The sequence below is a fragment of the Gadus macrocephalus genome, chromosome 4 (assembly GCF_031168955.1).
Source record: "Gadus macrocephalus chromosome 4, ASM3116895v1".
Classification (NCBI taxonomy): Eukaryota; Metazoa; Chordata; class Actinopteri; order Gadiformes; family Gadidae; genus Gadus; species Gadus macrocephalus.
Genome location: NC_082385.1, coordinates 10,026,782 through 10,044,889, shown reverse-complemented (window position 1 = coordinate 10,044,889; position 18,108 = coordinate 10,026,782). Strand labels below are relative to the sequence as shown.

The 18,108-nt window shown below is 46.2% G+C and overlaps 2 protein-coding genes across 2 annotated transcripts; one reads left to right on the top strand and one right to left on the bottom strand.

Moving 5' to 3' along the window:
• The first annotated feature begins 144 nt into the window (after positions 1-144).
• On the top strand, positions 145-3,238 carry pgam2 (phosphoglycerate mutase 2 (muscle)). Its single transcript, XM_060050108.1, has 3 exons — positions 145-666; positions 1,198-1,378; positions 2,690-3,238. The coding sequence occupies exons 1-3, from the start codon at positions 250-252 to the stop codon at positions 2,857-2,859; spliced, it is 768 nt and encodes a 255-aa protein (XP_059906091.1). The 5' UTR covers positions 145-249; the 3' UTR covers positions 2,860-3,238.
• Positions 3,239-3,711: 473 nt separating this feature from the next.
• LOC132454855 (syntaxin-2-like) lies at positions 3,712-11,532 on the bottom strand. Its single transcript, XM_060048405.1, has 10 exons — positions 11,503-11,532; positions 10,697-10,796; positions 9,411-9,485; positions 9,064-9,137; positions 8,618-8,726; positions 7,442-7,515; positions 6,920-7,057; positions 6,189-6,299; positions 5,022-5,132; positions 3,712-4,571 (listed from the first exon to the last, which is right to left on the bottom strand). The coding sequence occupies exons 1-9, from the start codon at positions 11,530-11,532 to the stop codon at positions 5,043-5,045; spliced, it is 801 nt and encodes a 266-aa protein (XP_059904388.1). The 3' UTR covers positions 3,712-4,571; positions 5,022-5,042.
• Between the last annotated feature and the right edge of the window lie 6,576 nt (positions 11,533-18,108).

Here is an 18,108-nt window from a genome sequence, read left to right as displayed (position 1 = left end):
GCCTTAGCATCCACGCTCCAGAGAGGAACCTGTTCTCAGTGGCCATGGTTGCACGTCACTCAGAGCCAAGGGAGCCTTGTGACAGGTGGAAGGCCAGGGGAGGCCCCGGGCCACGTCCCAGCCGGCTATAAAAAGAGCTTGCGGCCTGTTAGAGGGTTGGAACTCTCCTGTGGGTCTGTCGTCTGCGCTTCAGCCAAAAGGTCAATCCCTGTTGTCTTCCCTTCTAAAAACACCAAGACCAAAACAACAATGGCCGCTGTCCACCGCCTTGTGATCGTGCGTCACGGCGAGAGCCAATGGAACCAGGAGAACCGCTTCTGCGGCTGGTTCGACGCCGACCTCAGCGAGAAGGGCATGGAGGAGGCGCGGCGCGGCGCCCTGGCTATCCGCGACGCCGGCATGAAGTTCGACGTGTGCTACACGTCGGTGCTGAAGCGCGCCGTCAAGACCCTGTGGACCATCCTGGAGGGCACGGACCAGATGTGGCTGCCCGTGCACCGGACCTGGAGGCTGAACGAGCGCCACTACGGCGGGCTGACCGGGCTCAACAAGGCCGAGACGGCCGAGAAGCACGGAGAGGAGCAGGTGAAGGTGTGGCGCCGGTCCTTCGACACGCCCCCGCCCCCCATGGACGCGGAGCACGCCTACAGCAAGATCATCAGCGGGGTGAGGGGGATGGCCGTCGTGGGGATGGAGGGAGGAGGAGGAGGAGGTGTTTTGCATGTGCATTGGGGGTGTATGCTGTTTACTTTGTGTATATACTGTATGTAATGTATGTTTGTACTGAATGCTCAATGTACATACTGTATATATGGTTCGCTGGCTGGAAAACAACATGAAGCTTGACCAAAATGGAAGTGGAATCGTATAACTAATGGATAATAGTACTGTATGCATGTAATGACCAAAGTAATAGGACATATTTTGACGTTTGCAGTTTGAAGTTTAAAATGTTTACATTTAAAAAGTTAAAAGATACTTTCAAAAGGCCAGACAAGGAAGATAGCTATCAAGGTTCTAAAGTCACAGTAAAAGATTTAATGGAGGAAAATGAAGCGACAAATGAGCAACGAGGACCAGATGCAAATAACAATAAGACACAATAGGACACTCCGAAAAAGTCAGCAGGTGACACGTTCTCCCGCTAAGAGTCCCACCTTGTGACGCGGGGATGTGTGTGCTCCGTGCCGACCCCAGTCCAGGCGCTACAAGGGGCTGAAGCCAGGCGAGCTGCCCACCTGTGAGTCCCTGAAGGACACCATCGCCCGCGCCCTGCCCTACTGGAACGACGTCATCGCTCCCGAGATCAAGGCCGGCAAGAACGTGATTATCGCTGCCCATGGCAACAGTCTCCGTGGCATCGTCAAGCACTTAGAGGGTGAGTTGGACGAAGTGGTCGAAATGAACGTTTTTAAAAACACACCCACACAAAAACACACACACACACACACACATATACGCACACACATTCTCAAATATTAGTTGTGTCTGTCTTGGATTCTCTGTGTCATATTCAGTAAGTTAGTTGGGGGGAGTATTGTGGGATATGAGTTGTGTCTCTCACGAGGAGGGTTTGTAGGTGCATGTGCAAATGGAGAAGTTTAGGTGTCACGTTTTAACTGAACTCCGACCTTATCATTGACCTTTGACCTCTCTGGCTTTTCAGCTCTAATTGAAACCAAGACATGGGGTTGACATTTTATTTATCTTGTGTATGTGGATAAACATAGTATTTCAATGACATCCTATACACCAAACACATGGACATGCATGCATACACACAGGCACACAGTACACATTCCCAGATTACAGGGTCTAAAAATACCCCGGTGTCTCTTTCTCTCGCTCCCCCGGAGCTCGGACACGGGTAAAGGCCAGACGCGTGGTTTAGCGTTACAAGCGCGACCTTTCTGTTGTGAAGGTTGGCCATTTTCTAGCGGCAGTGGTGGCTGGATAAGGGAGTGGAAATAAAGAAATTAGAAACAAAAGACAATTATTTTGATTTAAACTTAGATTTAACAAAGCAATCTAGATGTATCTTTGCTCTACTGACTCAGGAGCACAGAGCAGCCAAGCAGAGGGGACAGTGTGAGATGAATGTATTCCAACATCCCATATTCAGGTTGCCGAGCCACTCTAAACCACAATGCAGTGAGGCTATATATTAGAAAGTTTGCTGCATGGTCCAGGGACGCTAGTTAAGAAACTCTTTTTCACAAGCAACTTGAAAATAATGGTGTTTTGGGTTATTTCCCTGCATGACAGCACCATTTTTCACAGGGACTTTACAACTGCACTTTTTCATTCCTGCCATCAATTCTGCAAAACACATTCTCACAGAGCATTTAAGTCACTTATAGCTGACAAATGGCTTTGGTATTTTGGCATTAAAATGCATAAAAAAAAAAAAAAATTACATCTCAACTACAGCATCTTTAAGTTACCAATCATTTGGAAGTGGTGAATCATGTTTTCCGATTTTCCCGTCTCCATGGAGACCCCACGGAGACCCCACTTGTCTTAACCAACGGATCGCTCAGTGACCAAACCGAACCCACATTATTGCGAAACACCTCGTCTGCAAAGAACTTCTTCGGTCTCAAAAATAAGACCACTATATATCGTCCCCTTAACCAAGCCCCCACCGACTCTCCTGACCGACGCGTTCGTCTTGTTTACGTCTCTCCAGGCATGTCCGACGCCGCCATCATGGAGCTGAACCTGCCCACGGGGATCCCCATCGTGTACGAGCTCGACGCCGACCTGAAGCCCGTCAAGCCCATGGCCTTCCTAGGTGACGAGGAGACGGTGAAGAAAGCCATGGAGGCAGTCGCCGCCCAGGGCAAAGCCAAGAAGTAACTGCGAGAAGCCCTGCCGTTTGACCAACATGGAGGAACACCAAACAACCTTTTTTTTATTCCAAAAAGCACCTTCACTTCATTGTGTCGTTTTTTTCGAAACTCTTCATCTCATCTGCCTGTGTATCGTCCGCTGTGGACACTGCTGTCCATTCCATCTGGACATGAATGCAGTTCTGCCAGTGGGAGCTGTGTTTAAAGCTATTACAGGGCCTTCTGGTTGGACAGACTGAGGACAGGCAGAGTGACCTCGACCTGTCCTTGGTCCAGCTGTGTTTCACGACAAAAAAAACCTCCACAACACCGATCGATTTGGAATGCAGCCCAGACACACAGAAAATGCCACATTTGTCAAATCCAATAAAGTGAACTTTTTTTGTGCTTGTCGTCCTGGTATTTCCTTTCGTTAATATCTTTTATATGTAGTTATGTATTCCCCTGGTCTTTGATTACATTGTCATTATTATAATTATAAATTTTTCCCTGTCCTCTGTTCCTCTTATTTGTAATTCAGGAGTTTCAGCACAGTGTAGAGTGCTGTGTAATGTTATCTAGAGGAGAGAGAGAGTGGTAGAGGGAGGGAGGGAGGGGTGGAGAGTGGGCGAGAGAGGTAGAGGGAGACAGAGAGGGAGATAAGTCAATGGGTTCTTCCTGGCTGTGGTCCAGTGTTGCGGGAGAAGCAGCATGACTGTCTAACTTTCCTCCATTACAGACAGGACAGAGACCTCAGGGCACTGGCGTTGGGGGGGCAAATGCATTATGTGTGTGTGTGTGTGTGTGTGTGTGTGTGTGTGTGGCCACCTGCTTGTGTGTGCAAATGCATGTGTTTGCGTGCATGTGGAGACCAACTAAGGTGTTTGTGCGTGTATGTCTGCGTAGGCACCCACTAAGGTGTGTTTGTGGGCATAGACTAAGGTGTGTACGTGCGCTCGTGTGTGTGCGTGCATGTGGGCACCAACTAAGGTGTGTTGGTGTGTGCGTGTGCATGTGCGTGCGTGTGCATGCGTGTGTGTATGTAAGAGAGCTAGAGAGGTAGCAAGACAGAATAGGGCATCACACTTAAAATCAATGCTGATTCATGCAGCCATAGCAGCAGATAAAACAGCCCTTTGCCCTTGTCCTGGGGACATAAGTTGTAAATGTGTCAAAAAATGCCACCCAAAGCAGGCTAATTCATTGATATTAACTTGGGCTTCGCAAACAGAACAATCGGCCTTCTGGGAACAGCAGAGACAGTGACGAGAGGGTGGTCAGATAACCTGATCCCTTTATTGGCCCGCAGGCACTTTGGTCAACCTGCTCAGCATATTGAAAGGATGGTTTCTCTTGCTCCACAAAGGGTTCTTCATTTCAGACCAAAAGGTCCACAGCTAATGATTTTATGAAACTATACAATACAAAATATACATTCATTTAGAAAACAAAAGGCACGGGACATTGATAGAATAACAATGACATTACAAATATTTGGTCACGAAGGTCTCTATATTAGATATAAATTAAATAAATACTAATAAATAGTCGATTCAAAGTTAAAAAAGATTGTGATTACATAAAATAGGCAATATTAAATGAATACATTAATGTAAGACATTTTACCCAGCCATCTTAACTCTTAACACTTTTTCAGAAGGTCTAATCAGAAGCCACATCTGCAGTGCCATCTTCTGGTGTATAATGCTTGTGCACTTGATCCTTCATTTGAGTGTCCACCTGCACAAATAAATGGGGTGGAAGCTTTGTGTTAGATAAAGACTTAAAGCTGCAGTAGGCAAGAAGACCAGATTTGAAAATAAATCTTCCAATCTTCCAAAAGAATAATAATTATGAACGCCTCTCTGCTCCATTCCTCCCTACGTTTCTCCACCATGGAAAAGTGTTGAATTCACACGACTGTGATTGAAAGGCGAGATGTATTCCCCCAACCAATCAGGGATGAGTTACCCAGATTTTTCAGAAATGAGCGGCCTAAAATCTAAATGGCCTCATACAGAGCCAAGTATGCAGTCAACCAGAACAGCTACTCCCAGCATTTTTCAATGGATACTATGCCATTTGACAAAATAAACTAAAGGCATATCTCTTAAATCGTATTTACAGCATCATAAAGGTGGACATTTTGGTTTGGTTCAGTGACCAATATATTAAGTGACATTTACTTACCATGTCTGGGTTGGACGGAGGTTAGGCCTTGGGTAGACCCAAGGCTAAACCGACAATTAGCGCTATCAACGCCAGCAATGTTGCAACAACTGCAGCAATAATGATATACTTCTGCAAAATAAACACACATAATCAACGGTTAGGGTTATACAATTGAGATTCATCGCCAAAGTCATGTCTAGCTCAACTGGTGGAGAACAGAGCAGGAGCTTTAGAGCTATTGGGGGAGTCTTCCACCCATGCTATGAATGTATACAGTCATGGATCTGTTTAATGCTTAGGACAAAAGCACCTAATAGTATGCTATCAATGTAAAGAAATGGGACGGTCAAAAATAAGTAGTTCGTGATTTCTCATTTCCTAGGAGGCCACAAAAAAGGTTGGTTAAAGATGCATTTAAAGACACTTCTCTATCTTCTAGTCTTGAAGAAATGCCTAACACCACTGTTATCTGCACTGTTGATGTTATTCAGCTATTGTCTTAGGTGGCGGTCAGTGACTTTAAAACTTGTGATCACTGTTCATAATCACATTATAAAATCAACCATAACCATAAATTCTGTTTTTTTTTCTTATTTTGACAGGTCGCTTGGGAAGGTCAAACCCACTAACTATACAAACCATTTACAACATCACTGGGTTATACACCAATCACTCCAGTTATCTCCAACCAAATCCTGAAAGTCATCCATCCAAATGAATGCCCCTTTTCAAAGCCCAGCTCTTACTCTCCACAGTATTCAACATGAAACTTGGTTGACTGATGTTTAATAGTTAACGTCAGTTAACTATTCTCATTCCATCAACAGACAGAACAAAAACGCTGGATGGTCAAGCAGGAAGCAAACATTCTAAATCAATACATAATGGTTTTATTTAACACAATTTTTTCACATTAGTTAGAGCAACAACAAAAAAATCAGAAGTAAAATGAAGCATCATAGCATAGCAAACCATGGATACAGCAAAGATAAAGAAATTACATATAAAGAAAATAGTTTGTCACAGCAATAATAAAGAACTTCCAGTGCTGTCAACATTTCCTTTGCTGAAATAGTTTGACCAGGGGGTCAAAATATTCACATACAGAGTGTATGGGAGTCACTGATAAAGGGTTTTAACTGACAGCACCCAGACAGCTCTGGTCCCAAGGCCTCAGGCTATTACCCTGCACGCCTTCTTCTTGTACAGCACTGCCTTCTTGGTTTCTCCTTTGGCAACGAAAATGTACTCTGCAGCGCTGCTCACGTTCTTCTCTATGTTATTCGTCAGGTTACCCTGGAGAAGAAGACAGGGTTCCTGTTTACATACTTCACAGGGAAATTGGATTGTCAAAAACAGTTAAAAAAAACACATGGCTCAATTCCATTGCATTTGCCCAAATCTTTAAACATATTAAGCAAATCAAACAATTGAGTGCAAATAGATAGATTATAAGGAGCACTACCAAACATTCTCACTTTAAATTATTATGCCAGCTGTAAACAGTTACACTTATTAATGTGCTCACTAATTAAGCCAAGATAGTTCATCAGCCCACTTTGTGTCAATAAGCTTGGCAAGAGTTGGATTCCTGGCCCACTGCCTCGTTCAGCCCACTTTTGACAGACAAGCCTCAGGTCAAATCAACAGTGGAAGTAGGACAGCACAGTTTCTGAGCCAGAAACCGGAAGCCAATCATATGCGTCGTTAGTCCTCATGAGCTGCAGCTCCTGCCAGGAAAGACCCAGAACTAGGATTCCCATTGGATCAGGGAGGTGTGGTGGTGGATGAGCACATGTTGGGGTCAGAGTGCAACACCTAGAGGTCCTCATTCAAACCACTAGTCTTGTAGCTGCGATGCCTGCATGACGAAGTAGCAAATGGCGTTATTTAAATGTTATTTCTACACATGGTACCTGGGTGTCTACCAGCACGGCGACGTCGGTGAACATCTCGTTCAGCTCTCTGATGCTCGACTCCAGGTCCATGATGTCATGGTGCCGGGACTCGATCTCGCTCAGGGCGTGACGCGTCATTTGGGAGTCCTGGGCCACCTGCGTGGAAAAATTATCGGGTCGCAAATGTGTTGATTTGTAATGGAAAGCATTAATGAAAGCACTTAACTAGTCAGTAAGTGTCATCAGTCACCTGGAACAAATCCACTATACTCATCCATGCACAACACATGTTGGACAATAAGGGTCAGAATGGCCTTTAACTAGCCAGCATTTGTTACCGCACTGGAATGATGCTAGAGTTCACTATTACAGCCTAATATTGAATGTTTTATCAAAGTGGTCATATATTCTTGGGACTGTGAATGAACATGTTAGTGGACATCTTTTGGGTCAGCATTAAACTTATAATTTTAAGAGTTCTTTAAATGATATTGTTAAATGTGTTTGTGATATGTACAGGCAGATCATATCTTTACCCACATCAAATGTGAAGATCGAGGGATTGTCAGACTGCAAGATGGCCTCCAACTCTTCATTTGAAGTCACCTTTCCAGCTGAACAGGAAACAGGAAGTTAGGTCTCATCCCAGGACAAAGTGGTCAACATCAACAGTGTGGGTTCGTAAACGTTTGGTTCATGACTAGCCCAGTGTAAGCAACTCATTTACATTTTACATTTAGCAGACACTTTTATCCGACACACAAAAAGTGCCTGTACTGTCGGTACAGTAAGGATGTTCATAGAACAAGGGTCAAGCCCAGGTTAACCATTTCCCTGTATGCAACAAAGATATCTTGCTAGGTACTATTAGGTGCCAGGACCTACTACATAAAATAAGCGTGTAAGAAGGCTGTTTTTAGGAGAGCAAGAGAGGACCCCTCATCATTAGTAACTAATGCCATAATAACCAATGCAATCAACGCTGGTCACTCTGACAAGCGTTGAAGGTGAAGAAAGGTTGTGAAAGCTTAATCCCTACTGCACAGCACCTTATTCACACCACATCTCTCCACCATTCTATTGTTTATTTAGTTCGTAGTATCATTCCTGTCTGTTGGTGCTTCTGCCTTTAATGGTTTGCAGATGAAAAGACAAACCCAAACAACGTTAAAAAAGGCAGCGCTCAGACTTGATACAGAGCATTCCTTTGTTTAATTCATAGCGTGCATTCATCTGTATATTAGGCTGTTCTTCCGATACCAAGAGCAAAGTGCATTTTTTTTAACAGACATTATATCTAGGAGCGGCCGACAACACAAACCCGTGGCGCGGCCCCTTTAACAACACTGTGTAGCAGTGCGGTGGCGGTTATTCCCTTTGTATCCGAGGAACCGCTGCCGTAGCAACACACCAGCACGGGTGTCTTGTTACAACAGCTCATGTTATCTTCAGAGGTGGAGACTAGGGATACAACCCCCCAGCCCTTAGAGCAAATACTACTCCCGCCAGGGACATGAAAGGATTTGGATGTGTCAACATGGGACACGGCAGATGGTCATAGTGTGTGTGTGTGTGTGTGTGTGTGTGTGTGTGTGTGTGTGTGTGTGTGTGTGTGTGTGTGTGTGTGTGTGTGTGTGTGTGTGTGTGTGTGTGTGTGTGTGTGTGTGTGTGTGTGTGTGTGTGTGTGTGTGTGTGTGTGTGTGTGTGTTAACTCACTGATCTCCAGTTGTCTGAGGATTCGGTTCTTGGACTCATCCCTGAAGGCCACCTGTATCTTGCTGTAAGCCGTCATGGCCTCCACAAACTGCCGGGTCAGATCCGAGTGCTACAGACAATATTCAATAGGTGTAAAAGGTCTCGGAATTTCCTTGAAGAGTAGGCTAATAAAATTAATAAAAGATAAATTAGGCCTTTATGCAACCAAGTAGCAAATGTTTCATAGATTTCGGCCATTTAGCGAGTGACAAAAAAAAAAAAAAAAAAGCATGTTTTATCGCTATAGCTTTATGTCCTGTTTTACTTACAATACTATAGAATAGAGATTAACTCTGACTGCCATGTTTTGCCATTTTCAAACCTTAATGGTGATATCTGAATGTGTGTATATAGTTTACTTTTTTTTACTAAAGGTCACAATGCAATGGTGCAATCAAATGAAGGACCTGATTTTTCTGTATGCGTTGATCCACTGAGGCATTGTTTTCATTCTCATCAAGAGACAAGCCTTGTTTGATCGCTGTGGGCAGACACACGTACACACACATAAACAAGTGCACACACATACGGTAGGGTGAGCCATGATTTGCCAGTTCTGCCAGTTTTCCCCATTTCCTGTTTGACAGTTTGTACTGCTACTCATTTAAATGTCAAATACACACACAGAATAATTTAGGCTTAAGCTAAAGTTCCTTCCATAGAGCAGCCATTTCATGCTGCACTTTTCCAATTCAAAACAATGTGTACAATGTGGTTTCAGATAATGCAGTTTAAAAACAGGAGCAATCCTTACCTTTGAGTTCTGCCTGCACCAGGGTGGAGTCTCTCTTGATATCCTTGTTCAGCTCCTCCAGTTCATGCTTCTTCCCTGAGGAGGGTACACAAATTAAACCAGTCAAGTCAATGTCATTAACGCAGGACAACCGGACGATGGTAGAATCTGAATCGAGTCACAACTTCCAACAATCTATTTATTTGGTTTCCTTTTGTTTGATGTATGCCTTTCTGTGTGTATACATTATTGCGATTAGTTCATATACATTCCTCAAATATGAAATCTGCATAATCGTACACACTTACACACCGCTTCTTTTATGCCATTTGCCACACTGCCTTTCAAAGCGCAAAGGAGAAGATCCTGAAATTAACACCCTTATATACTAAATCGCAATCAAATCTAACCGTGAGATACTGAAATATTAAAACCCCTACTTTGCATCTTATGTGTTCTACTACTTTGATGTTTGCTTCCATCTCAGTCTCTCTCGTACGTCGCTTTGGATGAAATCTCCCACTTATAACTACATTTAATGTAAAGTGTTCATTAACCTGGTGTTTACACAACATGATCCAAAGAGGAAGCAAAAGTGGCACCGATACATCTGCAAGGCTAATAATCTTCAACATCATCCACTGCATGGAGCAAACCCTGGAGTTTTTTTCTTGAAACAGTCATTCCTGAGGCTGGTGACTCAAAACCAGTAGATGTTTGGGTCGAAAACTAATCACACTGGGGTTGCGAGGGGATATGAACCATTATGTTCTTCTTATGATGGAAAACTTTTGCCACCGGCTATTTTCTTCTTCCTTACTGCATATCATGATTGCAATGTGCTTTCACACTAAAATACTCACAGAAAAATATTTCCTGCTAGATAAAAGTAAAGAAAGTGTACTTTATTGGACTTACGTCCGTTTAAATTAATGTACAGTATTAGAAACTGAAGTCTATATTAATTTGTCAACGTTACACAGCCTTTGTTATTATATGAGAATAACCCCTCCAAAAACACCATGTGTAGACCTACAATTAGGCTAAGCTAGACAGAGCCACACCCCCACCTTATTAGAAGGCCTTGACGGTCAACTATAACAACAGTCACTTGGCACCATGTTAGTAAGAAGTGTATTGAAGAAATTCAACCAGGTTGCCCTTAGAATATCGCCAATTACAAAATAGGAAACAGGCATTACTCTGCCCCTTGCAGTTTCCCACCAGAAGTTACGATATAAATAGGAGTACTAGTGGATCCAAGAGTACAGAGTTACCTTTGTGACGAACTAGGAGACACTACTCACTCTGCTCGGAGATCGGAGCGGACAGAATCTCATTGTGTTTCCTCCTCACTTCCTCTACATGAGAAGTGATCTTCAATATCCGAGACTGTACCTCTTTCACCTGCTCAGAAGAGAGAGAGGAGAGAGAGGAGAAGAGGAGAGAGAGAGAGAGAGAGATGAGAGAGAGGAGAGAGATGAAGAGAGAGAGAGAGGAGAGAGAGAGAGAGAGAGAGAGAGAGAGAGAGAGAGAGAGAGAGAGAGAGAGAGAGAGGTGAGAGAGAGAGAGAGAGAGAGAGAGAGAGAGGAGAGAGAGAGAGAGAGAGAGAGAGAGAGAGAGAGAGAGAAGAGAGAGAGAGAGAGAGAGGTGAGAGAGAGAGAAGAGAGAGAGAGAGAGAGAGAGAGAGAGAGAGGAGAGAGAGAGAGACGACACACACACACACACAGTTTTGAGTGTAAATAACCCTTTTTCTTTTTTTCATGTAAGCCTAGTAAAACATTACATGTCAGCAATTATGTACGCCTATACATATGAACCACTTACCTTCTTGAAAAAAATCGTCCATGTGTGAACTATTCACTCGTTTGATGGACCCCTTGTCCACGTTTTTGCTGACCTGTAAAAAATGAAATAAAAAGTTAAATGCCAAACATATAGCAAAATCTTAACGCTTTGGACAGCGAGATGTGAACGAGATGAGCAACAATAGACCAACGGAAAACAGGCGTGTCAAGCGATAAATGAGGAAGACGGTGCAGCGAACATAGTCCAGCAACGGTATATCTACTTACTATCTACCTGCACAACAGGTGTGTTCCCCAACACTCACCTGGGCCAACTCTGCCAAACGATCCCTCATCGCGCGGACATGTGTCTTGAACATGTAGTATGTTTAGATTATTATTTGACGATATAGACTGCCAACAACCGTCATCAGAAACAGCCCTTTGTCACGGCGTCTACCGCTGCACTGGCTGGCTGCTGTATAATCAAGTACGCGTGCACGGTGCGCGCCCCCCGTGGAATGGGCCTACCCGAGGAGGGACACGCCTAGACCCCTCGTCGGTTATGCAGCTGAACAATAAAATAAGTGATATGTGTGCAATTGTATTATGTGTACAACTTTTTCTCTGAATTAATTTCCTTATGCTTATTTCTAAAGTCCTAACTTATTGGTCAGCTTCGAGTTCCAGTCTTTCCTTGTGTGAGTCAGCTCCAGCACATTATTATAAATGTTCACAATTTGGTGAAATATTTATCTCCTCCTAAATATTAAAAAAATATTGAACTTGAATTGCACTTCGAGTTCAATAAAACATAATTCAGAGTGAACGTTGTCACAGAGGCAGTATTTCGTATTTGTACCACAAGATGGCGACGTTGCTACACATACCCGATGGTCCAGACTGACTAACTACTCTCTAACTTTTCCTACACACCACACGCTAAACGAATGGATGTATAATGTGAGCGAGGAAAGTGTAAAAAGTATGTATTACATTTTTATGTGTTGAATATCTCTATAATCGTACTGAAACAGAACTGCCTTGCGATAGAGAATCCAAGGTTATGAGAGCCGAACCAACAAGCATGTCAACGGAAAGTAATAGGGAAAATCTTTGGTTGTGAATAGGAAATAATGGTTTGACTTTTAGAGCTCCTTTTTGGACAAAAATAAAGCTTTATTATTCACCGGGACCAGAGAGCCGAGCCGCTGATACCCTGTTGTTTTTTCCTCTCCAAACCGTAGTCATTTAATTATGGCCGCCTTTAGGCTAATTAGCTTAAGCTAATCTCACAGGCTTTACGTGTTGTCAGTCTCCATGCGCTAAACACAACACTATTCAGACTTGTTGGGAAACATTCAAAAGCCTAGCCAGTCACTGCAGTTTTGTAGGTCGAAAAGCAACACAGTAGCATGAATCACACAAGAAATAAAACATCCATGATTATTTAAACGTTTCTTGGGTGTGTTGGGATTCCTAAAATAAGTTTGATATCAAAACAGGTATACTGTAAGACGAATTAAGCTAAATGGGGCACACAATTCTAGAGGACTATTTATTTTATAATATAAAGCTAAATCAGCCTATAGGAAAAAATAAGTATTGTGTGTTTTTTTGTGTGTAAGTTACTTTTTCTTTTTTTTAACTTCAGAACCGGAGGTGGGGGACAGTAAGGTAAACTTTCTGTTACATTTCACATTTACAAATCAGTTTAAGTAATTTCAAGTTTTCCTTTCTCGGTTCTTATCATTCTCAATAACGTTACACATCCCACTTATAGACCTAGGGGAACTAAGTAAGCACACAATATAAATATGCAATCTATATTTATATCGAACATTGCCGCGATTGATGCTGAACGCACCTTCATAATGTTATAAACCTGATGAGACTAAACTCTAGATGCTTACGTTTCTATCTACATTTCTAATTAAGTTTAATTTCCCCCACTGGCAAATCTTATTGCTGCAACATCATTCAAAATAAATATAAGAAGTGCAATAGATATCCCAGAATCAAACTCAATAAACAACAAATCAACTGTACAAAACGCTATAGAATCAGATGGTCCACTGTGTGAAGAAATACAGATGAATCTAAGCGATTTGCTAATACAGTTATAACATTTCAGTTATAACAATGAATATACATAAATTAAATACTGTTAAGATCATCATTTGTCCTTTGCGGTGAAGATATGCCTCTTTCACATATGTTGGCGTAGTTTGATAATGAACCATGGGACTCTTCCTCTAAGGTTATAACTTTCAGTTATTCCTTCACACCCTCCGCTCTAGTCAACTGAACATAATTACTTGTAAAGTAGATCAGAGGAACACATAATGTTATTATAAAGGCTTGGATTTACTCTCCTATCATTAGATTGTGTTGTCTCTTCGATCCAACAAGGAGGAGGCGGAGGAGTAGAAGGTTGATGAGGAGGAGCAGGAGGAGGAGGTGGAGCTGGACAGAAAAGGAGTTGGAGGGAATGCCCTGGTGACAGGTAACAGAGAGACACACATCCAAACATGAGAGGGAAAGATCCATTCTTGTCCAACAGAGTAATGCACTGAACTAAAAGGTGGTATACAAACACACTGTAGGGGATGGATGGTGTGCAGTGTTTGCATACCTATTGATAAAAGCTGCCTTAGGAACGTTTTTAATATAGAAAGTGAGGGTAGGGCATTTTCTTTTTTATATTTATTATCCCACAATGTTCTTTGATATTTAATGTTTTATGTGGATGTATGTCCTGTCTCTCAACATCAGGGACCATGATTGAATTAAGTGCTTGCACTTTGTCATGTTTTTTTTCTATCCCTTGGGGATGTCTGTCTTAGTTCCAAATAAATCAAAATCAAAGATTTGACAGTTGTAAAGAGAAAGCAGAATAGAGCAAGATTTTGGAACGGATCAACCATTAAAGGGGCCGTTGCTCTCAGCTGTGGAGTAGCGTTGTGCCCTTCATGTTAACAGATGATTTTTTGAGGCTAGATACAATCTAAAAAGGTTGCATGGGTTTCATGACTAAAATGGTGAACTCCTGAAATACGATTGCAGGCAGGCGGAGGAGAATAAGTTTAAGGTTGTAACACGGTTTATTATAAAGTTCGAACTAATTGACCTTTAGTACATTGAATTCGATTTGTTGATATTGCATCCTCCATTGAGCGCCAGATGAATTCAACGTTTTTTCTGTCCCCGAAAATGTGCCTTACCTAAATGGCTTTACGGTCGATATAGGTGCGAAACGCTTAGGCTATATACGTTTTGATGGAGTGAGGTATTAAGTGCTTGTGGCAGTTTTTTATTCCTTACTCTACAACCTTAGAAAGCAGGTTAGAGGAGCGCAAATGAGTAATGTAAAATAATGTCTCAACCACTATCATCATGCATGCAGAATACTGAGAATAAACATAAAGTATTATAATGTCAAAGTCCCTCTGTTTGAGCTATAGCCAGATATATTGCTGATTTAATAATCCCTTTTATAGACCTAGCCTTAGCTACTCACACAAAATATTGTGTAGCAAACCTGTGAAGGTCATTAGTCATCAATAGTCTACTAGTTGAATATGCCTATTAGCCTCATAGTTAATGGCCGTATTGCGCCTTATGTGTTTATTATGGTAAAATAGTGATATGTCAATGATTTTATTACCTCCCTTCTGCAGAAGAAAGCGTATTATCTCAAAGCACATTGAAACAGACTTCTCCTTCCACGTTTGATCCGTACCCTAAACCTCAATGTTTTGGGGAGAGATGTTACTCAACCCTAAGAGCGAAAGGGCTAGTGATGGTGAGATGGGGAGATATTGATGGTGTGAAGAGATTTGGATAGGTATATAGTGTGGTATCCGGCTTGGAGAATGGGCCGGGATTCAGGAAAACAGGTGGCAACGGTTGGTTTAAGCCGACTTCGGCGTTTATTGCAATTATAAAAGACAGGATAAGGGTGCGCTTGGGTCTCCGTGGGCCTCAAGCCTCTGCAGTCCATGTGTGTCTCTGCCTCTCCCGTCCATGCGTGTCTCTGCCTCTCTTATAGTGGCTCCGGGCCTTCCTCCTCCCAGCCGCCAGGTGTCCCCCATCCCGCTGATTGGGGGGAAGGACCCGGTGCTCTCCGTCGCCGGCTGGTGGGTGGGGGTGGTACACCCCGTCCTTCACGGTCCCACGGGACCGGGAAGGCCGAGGCTTCAGGGGCGGGATGCCACACTCCCCCCCCGTTTGCTCAAGCCCCTGGTCTCTGGGGAACCCCCCCAGACAGGCATCCCGACGTGACAGGGCGTCGGCGTTGGCATGCTCCCGGCCCGGTCGGTGGTCCACCCGGAACCGGAAATCCTGGAGGGCCAGGAACCACCGTGTCACCCGGGCGTTTGTATTCTTGGCCCCCGCCATCCACTTCAGGGGGGCGTGGTCGGTGACCAAGGTGAACTCCCTCCCCAGGAGGTAGTAGCGCAACTTCTCCAGGCACCATTTAATGGCCAGGGCCTCCTTCTCCACGGTGGAGTAGTTGCGCTCATTGGGGAGGAGCTTCCGGCTGACGTAGGTTATCGGGTGCTCCTCTCCGGCCCGGACCTGGGACAAGACCCCCCCGAGTCCCACCTCCGAGGCGTCTGTGTGAACAATCACAGGGAGGTTAAAGTCAGGTGTGATTAGTACCGGTTCTGAGCACAGGGCCTCCCGGAGCGTCTTGAACGCCCGGTCCGCCGCCTCTGACCAGGTGACCCGGTCTGGCAAGGCCTTACGGGTTAGGTCGTTCATGGGGCTGGCCAGCGTGGCGTACCCGGGAATGAAGCGCTGATAGTAGCCCACCAGCCCCAAGAACGCCTTTACCTGCTTCTTAGTCCTGGGTTGCGGCCAGGCCCGTATGGCGGCTACCTTGCCTTCCTGCGGCCGCACTGTCCCTCTCCCGACCCGGTACCCCAGGTACGTCGTCTCCTCTCTCCCGAGGCGACATTTGGCCGGGTTAGCGGTGAGGCCCGCCTTGCGCAGCTCTCCCAGCACGGCCCTTAGCTGGCGGACGTGGATATCCCAGCTGGCGCTGTAGATGATGATGTCATCGATGTATGCCGCCGCGTAATCCTGGTGGGGCCTCAGGAGCTGGTCCATCATCCGCTGGAATGTGGCCGGGGCGCCGTGTACCCCGAAAGGGAGGACGGTGTACTGGTACAGACCCCCCGGGGTGGAGAACGCCGTCTTTTCCCGGGCCGCCCGGGTCAACGGCACCTGCCAGTACCCCTTGGTCAGGTCCAGGGTCGACAGGTACCGTGCCGGGCCCAGGCGCTCGATAAGTTCGTCGACCCGGGGCATGGGGTAGGCGTCGAACTCCGATGCCTCGTTCAGCTGCCTGAAGTCATTGCAGAACCTAAAGGTCCCATCTGGCTTGGGTACCAGGACCACCGGGCTGCACCAGGCGCTGCGTGACTCCTCTATCACGCCGAGCTGCAGCATTCGGCGCACCTCGGTCCGTATGGCCTCCCTCCGGGCCTCTGGGATCCTGTAGGGCGGGACCCTTACCCTTATTCCTGGCGCCGTCCGGATGTCGTGGTGGGTGGCAGCAGTCCTCCCCGGCAGGTCGGAGAACACGTCCCGATGCTGGAGGACGATCTCGTCCAGGTCGCGCCTCTGGGCCGGGCTGAGGTCCTCCCCCACCGGGACCTCCGGGATCTCCTGCCGGGCCGCCAGGGCCAAGGGAGCGGGGTCGGCGGGTGTCTGCTCCCCCCCCCTCCACTGCTTCAGGATGTTTATGTGGTACAGCTGTGTCGGCTTCCGCCTCCCTGGCTGGCGGACCCGGTAGTTCACCTCGCCCACGCGTTCCACCACCTCGTAGGGTCCCTGCCACTTGGCCAGGAACCGGCACTCCGCCGTGGGGACCAGAACCAGGACCAGGTCCCCGGGCTGAAAGGTCCTCAGCTGGGCTCCTCGGTTATAGACCCTCGCCTGGGCCTGCTGCGCTTGCTGGAGGTGCCTCCGGACGATGGGCCACACCCGGGCCATGCGGTCACGTACCTGCTCCACGTGATCCACGGTGGTGCGGTGGGGGGACGGCTGGCTCTCCCAGGCCTCCTTTGCGATGTCCAGGATCCCTCGGGGTCTCCGCCCGTACAACAGCTCGAAGGGGGAGAACCCGGTGGACGCCTGGGGGACCTCCCGCACCGCGAACAGTACGTGGGGTAGTAGTTGGTCCCAGTTCTTCCCGTCGGCTTGCATGGCCTTCTTGAGCATCTGCTTCAAGGTTTTGTTGAAGCGCTCGACCAGGCCGTCTGTCTGGGGGTGGTAAACCGAGGTCCGGAGCTGCTTCACCTGCAGAAGCCTGAGGACCTCCTTCATCACCCGTGACATGAAGCACGACCCCTGATCGGTGAGCACCTCCTTCGCTATTCCCACCCGGCTAAAAAGGAGCATTAGTTCACGAGCGACTGCCTTGGCGGTGGCGGCGCGCAGTGGGAGGGCCTCGGGGTAACGGGTGGCATAGTCCACTAGCACCAGGATATAGCGGTGGCCCCGGCTGGTCTTGGGAAGGGGCCCCACGATGTCTAATGCTAGGCGGTCAAAGGGGGTCTCGATGATGGGCATGGGTATGAGGGGGTGTCTAGCGATGGACCGGGGGGCTACCCGCTGGCACTCGGGGCACCCCTGGCAGTGGCGCTCCACATCCCGCTTAACCCCCGGCCAATAGAACCTGGCTAGGACCCGCTCCCGGGTCTTGTCCATGCCTAGGTGGGCCCCCAGGAGGTGAGTGTGGGCCATAAAAAGTACCTTACTCACATAGGGGCGAGGCACCACTAGCTGTTCCCTCACTCCCCCCCCCCCGGAGGCTACTCTATACAGCAGACCCCCCCTGGTGCTGAAATGCGGATGTGGTGTGGCACTCACCGAGTCCCGGGCCTGCCCGTCGTGAACCAGGACGTGGCTCCAGGCGTGCT

Excerpts from the sequence above, each read along its gene's own strand:
- pgam2 (XM_060050108.1), top strand. The coding sequence starts at position 250 with ATGGCCGCTGTCCACCGCCTTGTGATCGTGCGTCACGGCGAGAGCCAA. Across the intron at positions 667-1,197 it reads ACAGCAAGATCATCAGCGGG|TCCAGGCGCTACAAGGGGCT; the intron begins GTGAGGGGGATG and ends TGCCGACCCCAG. Across the intron at positions 1,379-2,689 it reads CATCGTCAAGCACTTAGAGG|GCATGTCCGACGCCGCCATC; the intron begins GTGAGTTGGACG and ends ACGTCTCTCCAG.
- LOC132454855 (XM_060048405.1), bottom strand. The coding sequence starts at position 11,532 with ATGAGGGATCGTTTGGCAGAGTTGGCCCAG. Across the intron at positions 10,797-11,502 it reads GTTTGGCAGAGTTGGCCCAG|GTGAAAGAGGTACAGTCTCG; the intron begins GTGAGTGTTGGG and ends TCTTCTGAGCAG. Across the intron at positions 7,516-8,617 it reads CCTCAGACAACTGGAGATCA|CTGGAAAGGTGACTTCAAAT; the intron begins GTGAGTTAACAC and ends TTTCCTGTTCAG.